Here is an 18,769-nt window from a genome sequence, read left to right as displayed (position 1 = left end):
GTTGGTGATGGTGATGGTGGTGGTGTTGGTGGTGGTGGTGGTGATGGTGTTGGTGGTGTTGATGGTGTTGGTGACGGTGATGGTGGGGCTGGAGGATGCCTCAGGAGCTCGAGCAGCATCTGCTCCACCTCCGACGGACCATCCCGGGGACACCGGGTGCTTCTCCTCCTCTTTTGGCCTGTGAAATCAAAAATACAATACACAGAGCAATGAGAAGACGGAAAGATGATAATTGAAATAACAAAATTTTCTAGATATTGGGAGAATAATATCTGTGTGGGTGACATAGCCAATGCTTAAATACGAGTGTCAAATTGTTTTGAACTTGCGTTAACATATATTACATAAAGTTATACTTCAGACATATAAACATCAGGAACATAAACATGCAAATGAACAGTAGTTAAAATGATGTATTGGTGGCATACATTGCAATAGAATTGAGTCTGCATTTACAAATACAATGATTATTAGTAAACAGACTAATTAAAAAAATGTTTTTGACTTTTTTTATGTGAATGTTAAAGCTATGAGTGGATACTGTACTGATGTTTTCTGAACGTAACATGTTTAAATATTGTTTGTAGTATTGCCTTCACACACCGGGGGTGCAGGACCAGGGACTGGGGAGACAGGAGAAGCAGCCTCTTCATTATCTGTAGGCTCTGGGTAAAATGTGTATTTACAAATTATCAGGTTCCCCAATCTCCTCACCAACACTCTTCCAAGCGAGGTCCTTTTTATTCCTGTCTCTATAGAAATATGAACTTGTCTCATATAGCTCCGGGTGACTGCTCACTGATAATATCAGTCGTTCCTCCATGTTGAACGAGTGACTCGCAGTATGAACGCAGCACAGGCAGTGGACAGAATAGGTGTCTGCTCCCATTATTCCAATACCTCCCACAACACTCTTCCTTCCTTTCCTTTTCCCCTTCTGCATGGCAGTGGAAGTTTTATGATCTCTGACCCTTTGTTAAACCACCTCATTCAAGCTATTCAGAGTCTGTGTAAGGATGGATTCGCCATTTGAGAAGATTCTCCTCTCGCATCAGAAATAGAAATGTTAAACGTGTTTAAGATTGTGCCCAACAGTTTCTAAGTGGTTCAAACAGAATCCAACTCTGTATGAACCATGTGTGTGCCATATGGTACCAAATAATAATAATAATAATTTTTAAATAATGTAAATTTTTGAATGAAGTGCTTAGTTTTGCAAAAGATCTGAGACGATCTGATACTTTAGTCACATGTCATAATTAATATCATGACACACTCATGCCTAACTTGCATGTTCCCCTTTATTTAAGCAGCAATTAAATAGAATTTAAACAAATAAAAAGGTACTCATCTTTCATGTTCATTTAAATTATGCTTTCTTCAGTTAAAATAAATTAATAATAATAAATAAAAAAATAAATAAAAAACAAACATTTGATCAGTTAAATGTCCATTTTCACCGATAAAATCAAATCTACTCAGTGGTGTGCTTCGATTAATTGATCAAAATACTTAGGTGCCCAACAATAAAGAGAGATTCATATCTTTATTATTAATCATTTTTATTATTCATATGTTTTTTCATATATATATTACAATATAAGCTTAAGCAAAAATATACACTGATTAAGACATAGCTCTTTCTTAATATAACATTGGCTATTTGACTCTGGCAAAGCTTGAAATCACTAATATGGGTTAACCAATCTTTATATTTATATTCATCTTCCTATGTCTACAGGCCGGTGCTTCTGTTTTTCCAGAGTCTGTTCCTGATGCGTCCTCGCTTTTGTTTTAATTTTGTGACATTTCGATAATCTGTTCTTGGGTTCAGATACAAGCCATTATGTTGACACTGGCCATCATTATTGAATGTGACTGATCTTCAGGAAACTGCCTGGTGTGTTCCTGGTCGTGTGGTGCAGAGGTTTGGGGTGGATTTGAGGATGGCGTGCTGGACTGGCTCTGCTGGGTGAAGTTCGTGGTCCACGAGGAGGAGATGGACACAAATTGGAGCTGAACCGCACGGGTGTCACAGTGAGCAGAGGCAGTGATACATGCCTTTGCACAAATGATATGCCTGTCAGATGTAGGCCATGCACCGCGTTCACCTGAAGGCAGGACAACAACATGTTTTATATTATTATTTACATCAGCCATATAATTAATGTTGTTAACATTTTTACAACATGACAAACTAGTCTTAGACTCAATATCAATGCTTTAATGCCCCCTTGTCTAATTCCTACTGACCTGCTGGTATAAATGGGCCGTCCGTGCGATGCAGAGTTCTCGCGTCTCATCAGTGGAGGCTTGCTTGGCGTCCCAGATTTTGTTCACACTCTGCTGGAAATGGTCAAACTTGCAGAGCTGAGAATGGACTTTTTTGAACTCCAGTCCATCCCTTAAATTTCTGGTGGCCTTGAAATTTCCATCGAGCGTCTTCCTGTATAACAGATTAAACATGCAATGAGCCAAATGAGAATTTTTTAATGGAACATTGTAAAATGATTTACCACAAAATATATAATCAAATAAACCATTAGCCAATGGAAGTTTTTCTAACCTTAACTGCTTCATTTGGACATGTTTGATGTATCTCCGTAAAAGACATCCAAGACGCAGCTCAACACTCTTAAGTGTCTGATTGACGGTTCCTCTGCACAGGTTGTACATTTCAGAGGAAATGTTGTTATTTTGAAAAGCTCGATCCAGCTGCTGGAGGTTGTTTTCTTGAGCTTTGATGTCAATTATGAACAATGGGTCTTTCATGCTAGCATGAAGCAGTTTGTCTCCGTCCTCCTCGCTGTTCTTCATGTACTGCTCCTCAATGCTGCCCGAGACTGCAGAATCATATTTGTGAGTCTCAGGTTTCTCAGACTTCTGAAGTGACGGCTTTACTTGAGTCTGAATTTTGGGCAGTTTTACAGACGAGGAAGGATGGGTGTGGACAGAAGACAGACTTTGACGTTCTACCGCTGACATAGCACAAACTTTTGTCTCCTCTACAGACTGTGAAATCTGAGGAAGAGCAAAAGATCTGACAAGGGATGGAGGACGGAAGCTATGAGGAAATGGACTTTGGTGGTCTTCCTGAACCATTGTCTCTTCAAATGATGTCTCTGTTCTCTCCATCGTCTCTGCATCAGCTTGTGTCTCTTCAGATGATCTGACGTTTACCTTTTGCTCTGTGGAAACTTTTGTCTCCTCGACAGATCGTGTGATCTTGGGGAGAGCAAATGTCCTGGCAAGGCCAGGAGGAGACGGGTCATCAGCAGACGGACTCTGGAGGTCTTTTGGAGCTGTGTCTAATGTTATCACTGGTCTATCTAGTGGCAACACTTCAACATTTGTCTCCCGTACAAGCTCTTTGACCTGAGGGAAACCAAAATCATCTGCCTTGGGTTTCACAGGAAAGGCAGGCAGTTTTTTCACCTTCTGCTGCTGACCTGCAGATCCACTTTGGTGCACAGGAGAAACTAAGACGTCTCTGTTCACATCTCGAACCACCTTTCTCGCTTTCTGAGGTGTCTTGAGAGTCTTAATTTCCAAGCAGTGATCTTGAAATGCCTTGTTGAGGTTTTCAATGGTCGCTGCTGATAGTTTTAGTGCCTTGCTTGTGGCTGGACTGCAGGAGGATGATTTGGTGATGCTATTCAAGGCGATGATCAGATTTGATGAGTACGTTGATGCAGCGGTTGAATTTGCCTTCAATTCTGCTACCGTGGGACAAGTCGGCAGAGACTGAATGCTTTTAACTACTTTGGCATCCAGATCTTTTCCTGATTTACCTGAAAACCAACACATTTTACACTGTAAGCTACCTTGACACAGCATTTTAGATCACACTGCAACCAAAGTGATTCAGATATGCTTTTTAATGAATGATGGTGTGTGTGTACATTAACTTACCTTTTGCCTTCACGGTCAGAACTTTTTTCGAGGCAACCTCCTGCATTTTTCTGAAGCTCTCTCGAAGGCGGCTCACATTGTTTGCCATATTGGCCTGGAACTCATCAATGATCTTCTGCAAGTCCTCCAGCCACTCCATGCTGACCATGGATTTCTCCACTTTCTCAATCTCCCATTCTAGCGATTCCTCTGCAAGAAGTAAAACATAAATATCGTTAACTGTTAAGTAAAGTTAGATTATATTAAAAAGCAGATCAATATATGGCTTAGGGTTGCAAAGTTAATCAAAATGAAACTGGGATCGTGAATTGGGTTGTTGTCACTGTCAAATCTCAAAGGCTGTGATTTAATTAAATATATGCGCTGCTTGTCTCAAAGTCAAGTGCAGATCTCATCTCTGTATCTGATCCCAATTTGGGGCTTTAGAGTAAATCTGTAAATGCATTAGGCATCATCCATTTTTCCTGAAATGCTTGTCAACAAAAGAGAAGTTTTAAGGGCTCTCTACAGTTCTCCTCGAAAAATGAAGGTTAAAGGTCGATTGTTTAATGTTTGAACATCGATTTTATAGTTTTAAACACTAAAATTATGAATGTTTTTTTCTATTTTTTTTTTTTTTTATGTTAATAGCAATTTTAAAATGTTACTTTTACTGGTTAATCAGTTTGCAATGCATTTAGGTACAACTGAATACCAATACATGCCTAAATATGAGTGTCTGATTCATTTGTATTCTTTTTTTTTTTATTATTTGAAGTTCTAGTTTTTTGTGAGGGCTTGAAGAATCAGGCCAATTAAAGACCATTAACTTGACCACTCTGTTCGACTCATTGGTCTGAGTAGGCTACTGAACTACATGTGTATAAGTGTATAACTAAAACCAGATTACTAACGTATATAGTTAAATCGCTCCAGCAGTGACTGAAACTCCTCCTGGCGCTCTCGGGCTCTGTACTGAAGGTCCAGGAATTTGTTCATCAGCAGTTGATGTTTCACAAGCCTGTCAGTACAGTGACTGGAGGAAACATCCTCATCGGATGAGTCCAGAGATGTGTTCCTCAGCGACATCTCTGACATTTCATCCACAACTGAGGACGATGAAGATGATGATGAAAAAGATGTATTCTTGTTAAAAGCCATCTCTGATCCTAAAGGAGAACTCTTGTTCTACAGAGATTTTCAACAGTTCTCGTTTACACAGTTCTGAGAGAGATCGCTCTTGAGCCGTTTGATATTTTCAAACTGAATTTCTGGTCTTTTTTGAAAAGACGATTAAGCAAGATTTTCGTACTCGTTCAGACAGATATTCACTCACTGATATTACTCGCATAACAAGCGACGATGAAATAAAATGTTCCAATCCGTAAACCAGCTTTTATAGCGGCTCAGTGTGACGTCATCCACGAACATTCCATAGTGACGTGTCAGAGTTGCCCTGGCAACCATTGATTGCTCTTGAGTAAACAGTAAAGCTCTCCCCGAAGCCATTTTTGGGATTTTAAATTAATAGGAAAGTCTCTTTGTATTGTACGTTACACTTACAACGCAAACTTCATGAGCAGCCGGGTAAATTCAGGGGCGGAGCCAGGGGTTGGTCAAAGGTTGGCTGTGGCCACCACTGACGAAAGCTTGGCCAACCCACTCAAAACTGCAGTTATTGTCTTTTTTTTTCTTTACACAAAATGCATTTGTTAAGATGCGGAACTGTCATATCTCTTAATGATCACATCAAACAGGATAATTATCAGATGCGCACTTCAGCTTTCCCTCAGTGTCAGGTGCGAGTCAAACGAGCTTCAGTAGAACAACTGTGAACTGCTGTCTGATGAGATGTTGTTCAGACTATATGTCATTAAAACACACTTTCCTGTCTAATCAGCTATTTTACTCTGCTCTCGGTGAACACTTTTCAACAGTATGCAAATATTTGGCACACGCTCTATATCACATCATCAAAAATAACCTGCACAAGAAACTATGAGCATACATAACTCTGTCGTCAGGTAAGTCATGAAATTACCAAAAAGGTGATAAAGCTGTAAACTGGACACGTATACGCAGCACACAAGAACGTCACTCAATTGCATGTACTGAAATATTCTGCAATTCGAGATCACAAAGAAGCAGATATGTATTTTTTTTTATTTGTACTTTAATGCACAAATAAATGTAAGCACAGTGGACACACAAAAAAATCAAACCGTTTAAATCCATAAAATAAAATAAAAAATATTCTGGCGTTTATGTGTTGAATTATGAACTTTTTTTTAAAAATTTTTTAATCACATTTCACATTTTTATCACTATCTGCATGTCTCATCCACGAGTTTGCAATGTTGGAGAGCAAGCATTTGGGAGTTTTGCGAAGCTGAGTGAGCAATAAAGCTATAGTGAGTCCCTTAAAAAAATTAAATAAATGAGGAATAATACAAAAATGGTCAAATTCACTCAGTATTAATGATCTAATTCACAAATATCTCAATTACAGTTGAGTAGAAATTAGTTGTACTCAGATGTGTTTTATGCACCAAGACAGTCATGTACATTATAGTCAAACACATTTTTATATTGAAATACTGAAGATTTATGTGCCACCCCAGACTGGTTGCTGGCCCCTCCCTGCTACCCCTATGAAAACATCCTGGCTCCGCCAAATTAATTCTTTAAAGTCGCGAATTTTACCTAAGCGTGAATGAATTATGTTTATCTTAATGAGCAAACATTAGCTACATCAGCGGACAGACGAGACATTATTAATATATAATATCATATATATAATATATAATAGCAGTAGCATGGCAGCAGACAGAATAGTGTTTGAAGTCCTACTCATGACTTCCCCTCAACGGCTCTTTTAAGAGCCACCCACAAACCTATAAAGAACATGACTATCTAAAGAGTTTTACCACCATTACTAATATATATCTATATATATATATCTATATATATATAGATATATATATATATATATATATATATATATATATATATATATATACCTACACACACACACACAGACACACATATGTATATATATATATATATTAAATGCAGTATGTTCTCTGTAAGATTATTGGTTTATATATTGTTTTGTTGTGCCTCCTCTCTGTTTGCAGGTCATGGCTGCACTGTGTCTAGTCTGTCTGCTCTATTCCTGCTGGCCCTGTTCCAGACTGTCAGGTCCACCACAACATGCACATTTAATTATTTTAGACCCTGAGTCATTAATTTTTTCAAATGGTAGGTTTTCCACATTAGTATATAAGGTAACATACATTATTAGTAGTCCTAATATTAATGTAACATGGTAAACAATCCCATATTTGGAGTTTTTCTTGATCTAATTCAGAAATGTATGACTGCAAGTGTTTATAGTTAACATAGCTGAACAATATAATTCCTCCTTTGATGTATAAAAAAATCTATAGGTCTGTGTTATTTCTCAGTTCAGGTTATTACTGTGAAATAATCTGTCATTTATTTTTGTTTTGATGATAAATGGAGCCAGCCTCCAAAAGGATTTAACCTGTCCTGTGATTTCTTTGTTTTCCTCACACAACCCTGTCCAGACACACTAAAGTATGTTGGTTGTCCTTAGATTATAATAATGCTTCATATAAACAAGATTTAGAAATGGAATAAATAGCATTCTATACAAAATGAATGTGTTAAAACACTTGCTTTGTTGTGAATTAGAACAACACCAGGCATTTAGTCATATTTCAAAATTATTTATTCAGGCCAAACATAAAATAATTAGAATATATACTTAAAATAACAATATAAACTTAAAATACAATATGTACAAACTATTTACATACAGAGACAGAAATAAAAAGGAAATCGCTTGGAAGGTGGAAGAGCTTCAGGGAACAAAAAGTAGGAGAAGAGGAAGGAGGGCATTCTGTGTTTCCTGCAGAGCCTGCTGTCTCATTTTTTTAAAGCCAACTTTAAATTTAGCACAACGTTGCTGTTTTCCATCGCCAATTTGTACATGTGAAATTTTATCATTTCTTTTGTATGAGGCGACATGCTCTGCAGAAAAGGCAGAAGGCTGAGGAGGAAGTGCTCATCAGCAGACTGTGATGTTGGTGTTGGTGATGGTGTTGGTGATGGTGATGGTGTTGGTGGTGGTGTTGGTGGTGGTGATGGTGTTGGTGTTGGTGATGGTTTTGGTTTTTGTGGTGGTGATGGTGTTGGTGGTGATGGTGTTGTGATGGTGATGGTGGTGGTGCTGGTGGTGGTGGTGGTGGTGATGGTGATGGTGTTGGTGGTGATGGTGTTGGTGATGGTGGTGGTGTTGGTGGTGATGGTTTTGGTTTTTGTGGTGGTGATGGTGTTGGTGATGGTGATGGTGGTGGTGTTGGTGGTGGTTTTGGTTTTTGTGATGGTGATGGTGTTGGTGATGGTGTTGTGATGGTGATGTTGGTGGTGGTGGTGGTGATGGTGTTGGTGGTGATGGTGTTGGTGATGGTGATGGTGGTGGTGTTGGTGGTGGTGGTGGTGATGGTTTTGGTTTTTGTGGTGGTGGTGGTGATGGTGTTGGTGTTGGTGATGGTGATGGTGGTGGTTTTGGCTTTTGTGGTGGTGATGGTGTTGGTGATGGTGTTGGTGATGGTGGTGGTGTTGGTGGTGTTGATGGTGTTGGTGACGGTGATGGTGGGGCTGGAGGATGCCTCAGGAGCTCGAGCAGCATCTGCTCCACCTCCGACGGACCATCCCGGGGACACCGGGTGCTTCTCCTCCTCTTTTGGCCTGTGAAATCAAAAATACAATACACAGAGCAATGAGAAGACGGAAAGATGATAACTGAAATAACAAAATTGTCTAGATATTGGGAGAATGATATCTGTGTGGGTGACATAGCCAATGCTTAAATAAGAGTGTCAAATTGTTTTGAACTTGCGTTAACATATATTACATAAAGTTATACTTCAGACATATAAACATCAGGAACATAAACATGCAAATGAACAGTAGTTAAAATGATGTATTGGTGGCATACATTGCAATAGAATTGAGTCTGCATTTACAAATACAATGATTATTAGTATACGGACTAATTAAAAAAAATGTTTTTGACTTTTTTTATGTGAATGTTAAAGCTATGAGTGGATACTGTACTGATGTTTTCTGAACGTAACATGTTTAAATATTGTTTGTAGTATTGCCTTCACACACCGGGGGTGCAGGACCAGGGACTGGGGAGACAGGAGAAGCAGCCTCTTCATTATCTGTAGGCTCTGGGTAAAATGTGTATTTACAAATTATCAGGTTCCCCAATCTCCTCACCAACACTCTTCCAAGCGAGGTCCTTTTTATTCCTGTCTCTATAGAAATATGAACTTGTGTCATATAGCTCCGGGTGACTGCTCACTGATAATATCAGTCGTTCCTCCATGTTGAACGAGTGACTCGCAGTATGAACGCAGCACAGGCAGTGGACAGAATAGGTGTCTGCTCCCATTATTCCAATACCTCCCACAACACTCTTCCTTCCTTTCCTTTTCCCCTTCTGCATGGCAGTGGAAGTTTTATGATCTATGACCCTTTGTTAAACCACCTCATTCAAGCTATTCAGAGTCTGTGTAAGGATGGATTCGCCAGTTGAGAAGATTCTCCTCTCGCATCAGAAATAGAAATGTTAAACGTGTTTAAGATTGTGCCCAACAGTTTCTAAGTGGTTCAAACAGAATCCAACTCTGTATGAACCATGTGTGTGCCATATGGTACCAAATAATAATAATAATAATTTTTAAATAATGTAAATTTTTGAATGAAGTGCTTAGTTTTGCAAAAGATCTGAGACGATCTGATACTTTAGTCACATGTCATAATTAATATCATGACACACTCATGCCTAACTTGCATGTTCCCCTTTATTTAAGCAGCAATTAAATAGAATTTAAACAAATAAAAAGGTACTCATCTTTCATGTTCATTTAAATTATGCTTTCTTCAGTTAAAATAAATTAATAATAATAAATAAAAAAATAAATAAAAAACAAACATTTGATCAGTTAAATGTCCATTTTCACCGATAAAATCAAATCTACTCAGTGGTGTGCTTCGATTAATTGATCAAAATACTTAGGTGCCCAACAATAAAGAGAGATTCATATCTTTATTATTAATCATTTTTATTATTCATATGTTTTTTCATATATATATTACAATATAAGCTTAAGCAAAAATATACACTGATTAAGACATAGCTCTTTCTTAATATAACATTGGCTATTTGACTCTGGCAAAGCTTGAAATCACTAATATGGGTTAACCAATCTTTATATTTATATTCATCTTCCTATGTCTACAGGCCGGTGCTTCTGTTTTTCCAGAGTCTGTTCCTGATGCGTCCTCGCTTTTGTTTTACTTTTGTGACATTTCGATAATCTGTTCTTGGGTTCAGATACAAGCCATTATGTTGACACTGGCCATCATTATTGAATGTGACTGATCTTCAGGAAACTGCCTGGTGTGTTCCTGGTCGTGTGGTGCAGAGGTTTGGGGTGGATTTGAGGATGGCGTGCTGGACTGGCTCTGCTGGGTGAAGTTCGTGGTCCACGAGGAGGAGATGGACACAAATTGGAGCTGAACCGCACGGGTGTCACAGTGAGCAGAGGCAGTGATACATGCCTTTGCACAAATGATATGCCTGTCAGATGTAGGCCATGCACCGCGTTCACCTGAAGGCAGGACAACAACATGTTTTATATTATTATTTACATCAGCCATATAATTAATGTTGTTAACATTTTTACAACATGACAAACTAGTCTTAGACTCAATATCAATGCTTTAATGCCCCCTTGTCTAATTCCTACTGACCTGCTGGTATAAATGGGCCGTCCGTGCGATGCAGAGTTCTCGCGTCTCATCAGTGGAGGCTTGCTTGGCGTCCCAGATTTTGTTCACACTCTGCTGGAAACGGTCAAACTTGCAGAGCTGAGAATGGACTTTTTTGAACTCCAGTCCATCCCTTAAATTTCTGGTGGCCTTGAAATTTCCATCGAGCGTCTTCCTGTATAACAGATTAAACATGCAATGAGCCAAATGAGAATTTTTTAATGGAACATTGTAAAATGATTTACCACAAAATATATAATCAAATAAACCATTAGCCAATGGAAGTTTTTCTAACCTTAACTGCTTCATTTGGACATGTTTGATGTATCTCCGTAAAAGACATCCAAGACGCAGCTCAACACTCTTAAGTGTCTGATTGACGGTTCCTCTGCACAGGTTGTACATTTCAGAGGAAATGTTGTTATTTTGAAAAGCTCGATCCAGCTGCTGGAGGTTGTTTTCTTGAGCTTTGATGTCAATTATGAACGATGGGTCTTTCATGCTAGCATGAAGCAGTTTGTCTCCGTCCTCCTCGCTGTTCTTCATGTACTGCTCCTCAATGCTGCCCGAGACTGCGGAATCATATTTGTGAGTCTCAGGTTTCTCAGACTTCTGAAGTGACGGCTTTACTTGAGTCTGAATTTTGGGCAGTTTTACAGACGAGGAAGGATGGGTGTGGACAGAAGACAGACTTTGACGTTCTACCGCTGACATAGCACAAACTTTTGTCTCCTCTACAGACTGTGAAATCTGAGGAAGAGCAAAAGATCTGACAAGGGATGGAGGACGGAAGCTATGAGGAAATGGACTTTGGTGGTCTTCCTGAACCATTGTCTCTTCAAATGATGTCTCTGTTCTCTCCATCGTCTCTGCATCAGCTTGTGTCTCTTCAGATGATCTGACGTTTACCTTTTGCTCTGTGGAAACTTTTGTCTCCTCGACAGATCGTGTGATCTTGGGGAGAGCAAATGTCCTGGCAAGGCCAGGAGGAGACGGGTCATCAGCAGACGGACTCTGGAGGTCTTTTGGAGCTGTGTCTAATGTTATCACTGGTCTATCTAGTGGCAACACTTCAACATTTGTCTCCCGTACAAGCTCTTTGACCTGAGGGAAACCAAAATCATCTGCCTTGGGTTTCACAGGAAAGGCAGGCAGTTTTTTCACCTTCTGCTGCTGACCTGCAGATCCACTTTGGTGCACAGGAGAAACTAAGACGTCTCTGTTCACATCTCGAACCACCTTTCTCGCTTTCTGAGGTGTCTTGAGAGTCTTAATTTCCAAGCAGTGATCTTGAAATGCCTTGTTGAGGTTTTCAATGGTCGCTGCTGATAGTTTTAGTGCCTTGCTTGTGGCTGGACTGCAGGAGGATGATTTGGTGATGCTATTCAAGGCGATGATCAGATTTGATGAGTACGTTGATGCAGCGGTTGAATTTGCCTTCAATTCTGCTACCGTGGGACAAGTCGGCAGAGACTGAATGCTTTTAACTACTTTGGCATCCAGATCTTTTCCTGATTTACCTGAAAACCAACACATTTTACACTGTAAGCTACCTTGACACAGCATTTTAGATCACACTGCAACCAAAGTGATTCAGATATGCTTTTTAATGAATGATGGTGTGTGTGTACATTAACTTACCTTTTGCCTTCACGGTCAGAACTTTTTTCGAGGCAACCTCCTGCATTTTTCTGAAGCTCTCTCGAAGGCGGCTCACATTGTTTGCCATATTGGCCTGGAACTCATCAATGATCTTCTGCAAGTCCTCCAGCCACTCCATGCTGACCATGGATTTCTCCACTTTCTCAATCTCCCATTCTAGCGATTCCTCTGCAAGAAGTAAAACATAAATATCGTTAACTGTTAAGTAAAGTTAGATTATATTAAAAAGCAGATCAATATATGGCTTAGGGTTGCAAAGTTAATCAAAATGAAACTGGGATCGTGAATTGGGTTGTTGTCACTGTCAAATCTCAAAGGCTGTGATTTAATTAAATATATGCGCTGCTTGTCTCAAAGTCAAGTGCAGATCTCATCTCTGTATCTGATCCCAATTTGGGGCTTTAGAGTAAATCTGTAAATGCATTAGGCATCATCCATTTTTCCTGAAATGCTTGTCAACAAAAGAGAAGTTTTAAGGGCTCTCTACAGTTCTCCTCGAAAAATGAAGGTTAAAGGTCGATTGTTTAATGTTTGAACATCGATTTTATAGTTTTAAACACTAAAATTATGAATGTTTTTTTCTATTTTTTTTTTTTTTTATGTTAATAGCAATTTTAAAATGTTACTTTTACTGGTTAATCAGTTTGCAATGCATTTAGGTACAACTGAATACCAATACATGCCTAAATATGAGTGTCTGATTCATTTGTATTCTTTTTTTTTTTATTATTTGAAGTTCTAGTTTTTTGTGAGGGCTTGAAGAATCAGGCCAATTAAAGACCATTAACTTGACCACTCTGTTCGACTCATTGGTCTGAGTAGGCTACTGAACTACATGTGTATAAGTGTATAACTAAAACCAGATTACTAACGTATATAGTTAAATCGCTCCAGCAGTGACTGAAACTCCTCCTGGCGCTCTCGGGCTCTGTACTGAAGGTCCAGGAATTTGTTCATCAGCAGTTGATGTTTCACAAGCCTGTCAGTACAGTGACTGGAGGAAACATCCTCATCGGATGAGTCCAGAGATGTGTTCCTCAGCGACATCTCTGACATTTCATCCACAACTGAGGACGATGAAGATGATGATGAAAAAGATGTATTCTTGTTAAAAGCCATCTCTGATCCTAAAGGAGAACTCTTGTTCTACAGAGATTTTCAACAGTTCTCGTTTACACAGTTCTGAGAGAGATCGCTCTTGAGCCGTTTGATATTTTCAAACTGAATTTCTGGTCTTTTTTGAAAAGACGATTAAGCAAGATTTTCGTACTCGTTCAGACAGATATTCACTCACTGATATTACTCGCATAACAAGCGACGATGAAATAAAATGTTCCAATCCGTAAACCAGCTTTTATAGCGGCTCAGTGTGACGTCATCCACGAACATTCCATAGTGACGTGTCAGAGTTGCCCTGGCAACCATTGATTGCTCTTGAGTAAACAGTAAAGCTCTCCCCGAAGCCATTTTTGGGATTTTAAATTAATAGGAAAGTCTCTTTGTATTGTACGTTACACTTACAACGCAAACTTCATGAGCAGCCGGGTAAATTCAGGGGCGGAGCCAGGGGTTGGTCAAAGGTTGGCTGTGGCCACCACTGACGAAAGCTTGGCCAACCCACTCAAAACTGCAGTTATTGTCTTTTTTTTTCTTTACACAAAATGCATTTGTTAAGATGCGGAACTGTCATATCTCTTAATGATCACATCAAACAGGATAATTATCAGATGCGCACTTCAGCTTTCCCTCAGTGTCAGGTGCGAGTCAAACGAGCTTCAGTAGAACAACTGTGAACTGCTGTCTGATGAGATGTTGTTCAGACTATATGTCATTAAAACACACTTTCCTGTCTAATCAGCTATTTTACTCTGCTCTCGGTGAACACTTTTCAACAGTATGCAAATATTTGGCACACGCTCTATATCACATCATCAAAAATAACCTGCACAAGAAACTATGAGCATACATAACTCTGTCGTCAGGTAAGTCATGAAATTACCAAAAAGGTGATAAAGCTGTAAACTGGACACGTATACGCAGCACACAAGAACGTCACTCAATTGCATGTACTGAAATATTCTGCAATTCGAGATCACAAAGAAGCAGATATGTATTTTTTTTTATTTGTACTTTAATGCACAAATAAATGTAAGCACAGTGGACACACAAAAAAATCAAACCGTTTAAATCCATAAAATAAAATAAAAAATATTCTGGCGTTTATGTGTTGAATTATGAACTTTTTTTTAAAATTTTTTTAATCACATTTCACATTTTTATCACTATCTGCATGTCTCATCCACGAGTTTGCAATGTTGGAGAGCAAGCATTTGGGAGTTTTGCGAAGCTGAGTGAGCAATAAAGCTATAGTGAGTCCCTTAAAAAAATTAAATAAATGAGGAATAATACAAAAATGGTCAAATTCACTCAGTATTAATGATCTAATTCACAAATATCTCAATTACAGTTGAGTAGAAATTAGTTGTACTCAGATGTGTTTTATGCACTAAGACAGTCATGTACATTATAGTCAAACACATTTTTATATTGAAATACTGAAGATTTATGTGCCACCCCAGACTGGTTGCTGGCCCCTCCCTGCTACCCCTATGAAAACATCCTGGCTCCGCCAAATTAATTCTTTAAAGTCGCGAATTTTACCTAAGCGTGAATGAATTATGTTTATCTTAATGAGCAAACATTAGCTACATCAGCGGACAGACGAGACATTATTAATATATAATATCATATATATAATATATAATAGCAGTAGCATGGCAGCAGACAGAATAGTGTTTGAAGTCCTACTCATGACTTCCCCTCAACGGCTCTTTTAAGAGCCACCCACAAACCTATAAAGAACATGACTATCTAAAGAGTTTTACCACCATTACTAATATATATCTATATATATATATCTATATATATATAGATATATATATATATATATATATATATATATATATATATATATATATATATATATATATATACCTACACACACACACACAGACACACATATGTATATATATATATATATTAAATGCAGTATGTTCTCTGTAAGATTATTGGTTTATATATTGTTTTGTTGTGCCTCCTCTCTGTTTGCAGGTCATGGCTGCACTGTGTCTAGTCTGTCTGCTCTATTCCTGCTGGCCCTGTTCCAGACTGTCAGGTCCACCACAACATGCACATTTAATTATTTTAGACCCTGAGTCATTAATTTTTTCAAATGGTAGGTTTTCCACATTAGTATATAAGGTAACATACATTATTAGTAGTCCTAATATTAATGTAACATGGTAAACAATCCCATATTTGGAGTTTTTCTTGATCTAATTCAGAAATGTATGACTGCAAGTGTTTATAGTTAACATAGCTGAACAATATAATTCCTCCTTTGATGTATAAAAAAATCTATAGGTCTGTGTTATTTCTCAGTTCAGGTTATTACTGTGAAATAATCTGTCATTTATTTTTGTTTTGATGATAAATGGAGCCAGCCTCCAAAAGGATTTAACCTGTCCTGTGATTTCTTTGTTTTCCTCACACAACCCTGTCCAGACACACTAAAGAATGTTGGTTGTCTTTACATTATAATAATGTTTCATATAATCAAGATGGAAATGGAATAAATAGCATTCTATACAAAATGAATGTGTGTCATAGTTTGAAATCAAGTTTTTATGTGATAAAACACTTGCTTTGTTGTGAATTAGAACCACACCAGGCATTTAGTCATATTTCAAAATAATTTATTCAGGCCAAACATACAATAATTAGAATATATACTTAAAATAACAATATAAACTTAAAATACAATATGTACAAACTATTTACATACAGAGACAGAAATAAAAAGGACCTCGATTGGAAGGTGGAAGAGCTTCAGGGAACAAAAAGTAGGAGAAGAGGAAGGAGGGCATTCTGTGTTTCCTGCAGAGCCTGCTGTCTCGTTTTTTTAAAGCCAACTTTAAATTTAGCACAACGTTGCTGTTTTCCATTGCCAATTTGTACACTGAAAAAAATGTTATGTTAAATTTACTCAATTTTATGACGTCAAGGGGTTGCACGAAATAAATGTATCTAAGTCCAGTTATGTTTTTTTAAGTTGAGTGAACTTATATTTTATAAGTTGAGTTTACTTATATTTTATAAATTGGTTGTACTTATATTTTATACATTGAGTTTATTAATCTCTTTCAGTAATTTCAGATTAATTATATTAATAATTTTAGCTAAACTTTTTTGAGTAGAATTTACTCAAATTAATTGTGCAACCAGATCAATTTAATCTTTTAATTTCTACATAGTAAAATTAATTAGTATAGTCTCTTTCATTAATATTCAGACAAATAAAGCAAACTCAACATTTTCAACTCTAACTTTATTTTTCTGATCCAAGAAATATTTCTGCTCTCCCAAACAAGAGTGCCTGTAATGTAACTCAGTAGTCATCATTTCTCAGAGACCTCAATACATGGTACACCACACACAATGACGGTAACAATCAGTGAATAGTGTTTGAGTATAAATGGGTCATTTTGAGTAAAAAATGAACTTCAGGCATCACAAGAATGAATGTCACTAAAACTAACATCAAAAGCAACCATAAAACTGTGTAAATACAACTCGAAAACTTAACATTTTTAATTATTCATGCCCCAGTGCATGATGGGAAATACACTGAAAAAAATGATTCATTGAATTTACTACAAATTTTTATGGTGGTTTAAGTGGTTCGCAATCAATTTATTTTAGCTATATTTAAATAAACAAATTTATTATTAATATAAAATTAACTTTCAGCTAAATTTGTTCAACTTAATATTTTCAAACTGAATTTAATTAATTCACATGGCTTGGATTTAACAAATGTGTAATTCGTTTAAAACCAATTAATATTTATTAATTAAAATCAAAAACTAAATTTAAATGCATTAAACTAGCACAATTGAATTACGCTTAATTTAATTGGGTCCATAATCATTTTTTTCAGTGTACATGTGAAATTTTATCATTTCTTTTGTATGAGGTGACATGCTCTGCAGAAAAGGCAGAAGGCTGAGGAGGAAGTGCTCATCAGCAGACTGTGATGGTGGTGTTGGTGATGGTGTTGGTGATGGTGGTGGTGTTGGTGGTGGTGATGGTGGTGGTGGTGTTGGTGATGGTTTTGGTGATTTGTTCGTTTGATTTTTGTTTGTTTGGTCAAAATTTGTTTTGAACTTGCGTTAACATATATTACATAAAGTTATACTTCAGACATATAAACATCAGGAACATAAACATGCAAATGAACAGTAGTTAAAATGATGTATTGGTGGCATACATTGCAATAGAATTGAGTCTGCATTTACAAATACAATGATTATTAGTAAACGGACTAATTAAAAAAAATGTTTTTGACTTTTTTTATGTGAATGTTAAAGCTATGAGTGGATACTGTACTGATGTTTTCTGAACGTAACATGTTTAAATATTGTTTGTAGTATTGCCTTCACACACCGGGGGTGCAGGACTGGGGAGACAGGAGAAGCAGCCTCTTCATTATCTGTAGGCTCTGTCAAGACAATATTAAATGTGAATACAACACGTTGGTAGCAATAGTCAAAGAGAGATTACATTATACTCTTCATCTGCAAATAATGACAGCATATACTGTATGCTTTGTAAATTGGCTTAATTTGAAAACTCACCTGTTTCCATATCCTCTGCTTCTGCCTCTCTCTCTCGCTCTCCCTGGGGTGGTTGTACTCCCCCCATGTTACTGGTCTCCTGTGGGGTGACGAAGGGGTCAAGGAATCCCAGGATCCTCCACTTCTTCACTGACCCTGCTGCTGACCCACTCCTCTTCTCCATCTTCTTCCTCTTCTCCTTCAGGTACGTGTCCCTGAGGCTTTTCCAATTTTTCCTGCAAACGTCCTCTGGATAAACACATTATTCTACAGTAGCTGTATATTAGGGGGAAATTAGTTGTAAAAAAAAAAACGTTGGGAAGGCTGCGGGTCGATAAACGTGTACGTGACTCAAAGGTAAAATGTGTATTTACAAATTATCAGGTTCCCCAATCTCCTCACCAACACTCTTCCAAGCGAGGTCCTTTTTATTCCTGTCTGAGTTGGAAGGTGGAAGAGCTTCAGGGAACAAAAAGTAGGAGAAGAGGAAGGAGGGCATTCTGTGTTTCCTGCAGAGCCTGCTGTTAAATTTTTTTAAAGCCAAATTTAAATTTAGCACAACGTTGCTGTTTTCCATCGCCAATTTGTACATTTGAAAGTTTATCATTTCTTTTGTATGAGGCGGCATGCTTTGCAGAAAAGGCAGAAGGCTGAGGAGGAAGTGCTCATCA

At 37.8% G+C, this 18,769-nt stretch overlaps 1 protein-coding gene across 2 annotated transcripts; it reads right to left on the bottom strand.

Annotated features, from left to right (window-relative positions):
- Positions 1-1,526: 1,526 nt before the first annotated feature.
- Positions 1,527-11,609, bottom strand: LOC127979630 (uncharacterized). 2 transcript variants are annotated; one of them, XM_052585215.1, is made up of 3 exons: positions 11,057-11,609; positions 2,254-2,446; positions 1,527-2,111 (listed from the first exon to the last, which is right to left on the bottom strand). In XM_052585215.1, the coding sequence occupies exons 1-3, from the start codon at positions 11,590-11,592 to the stop codon at positions 1,866-1,868; spliced, it is 975 nt and encodes a 324-aa protein (XP_052441175.1). In that variant the 5' UTR covers positions 11,593-11,609; the 3' UTR covers positions 1,527-1,865. The 2 variants fall into 2 exon arrangements, with proteins under 2 accessions (XP_052441175.1, XP_052441176.1); XM_052585216.1 differs by lacking the exon at positions 11,057-11,609 and adding an exon at positions 2,567-2,820.
- Positions 11,610-18,769: the final 7,160 nt, after the last annotated feature.

This window comes from Carassius gibelio, chromosome B19 (genome assembly GCF_023724105.1).
Source record: "Carassius gibelio isolate Cgi1373 ecotype wild population from Czech Republic chromosome B19, carGib1.2-hapl.c, whole genome shotgun sequence".
Taxonomy (NCBI): Eukaryota; Metazoa; Chordata; class Actinopteri; order Cypriniformes; family Cyprinidae; genus Carassius; species Carassius gibelio.
This window is presented reverse-complemented; position numbering and strand designations above follow the sequence as displayed.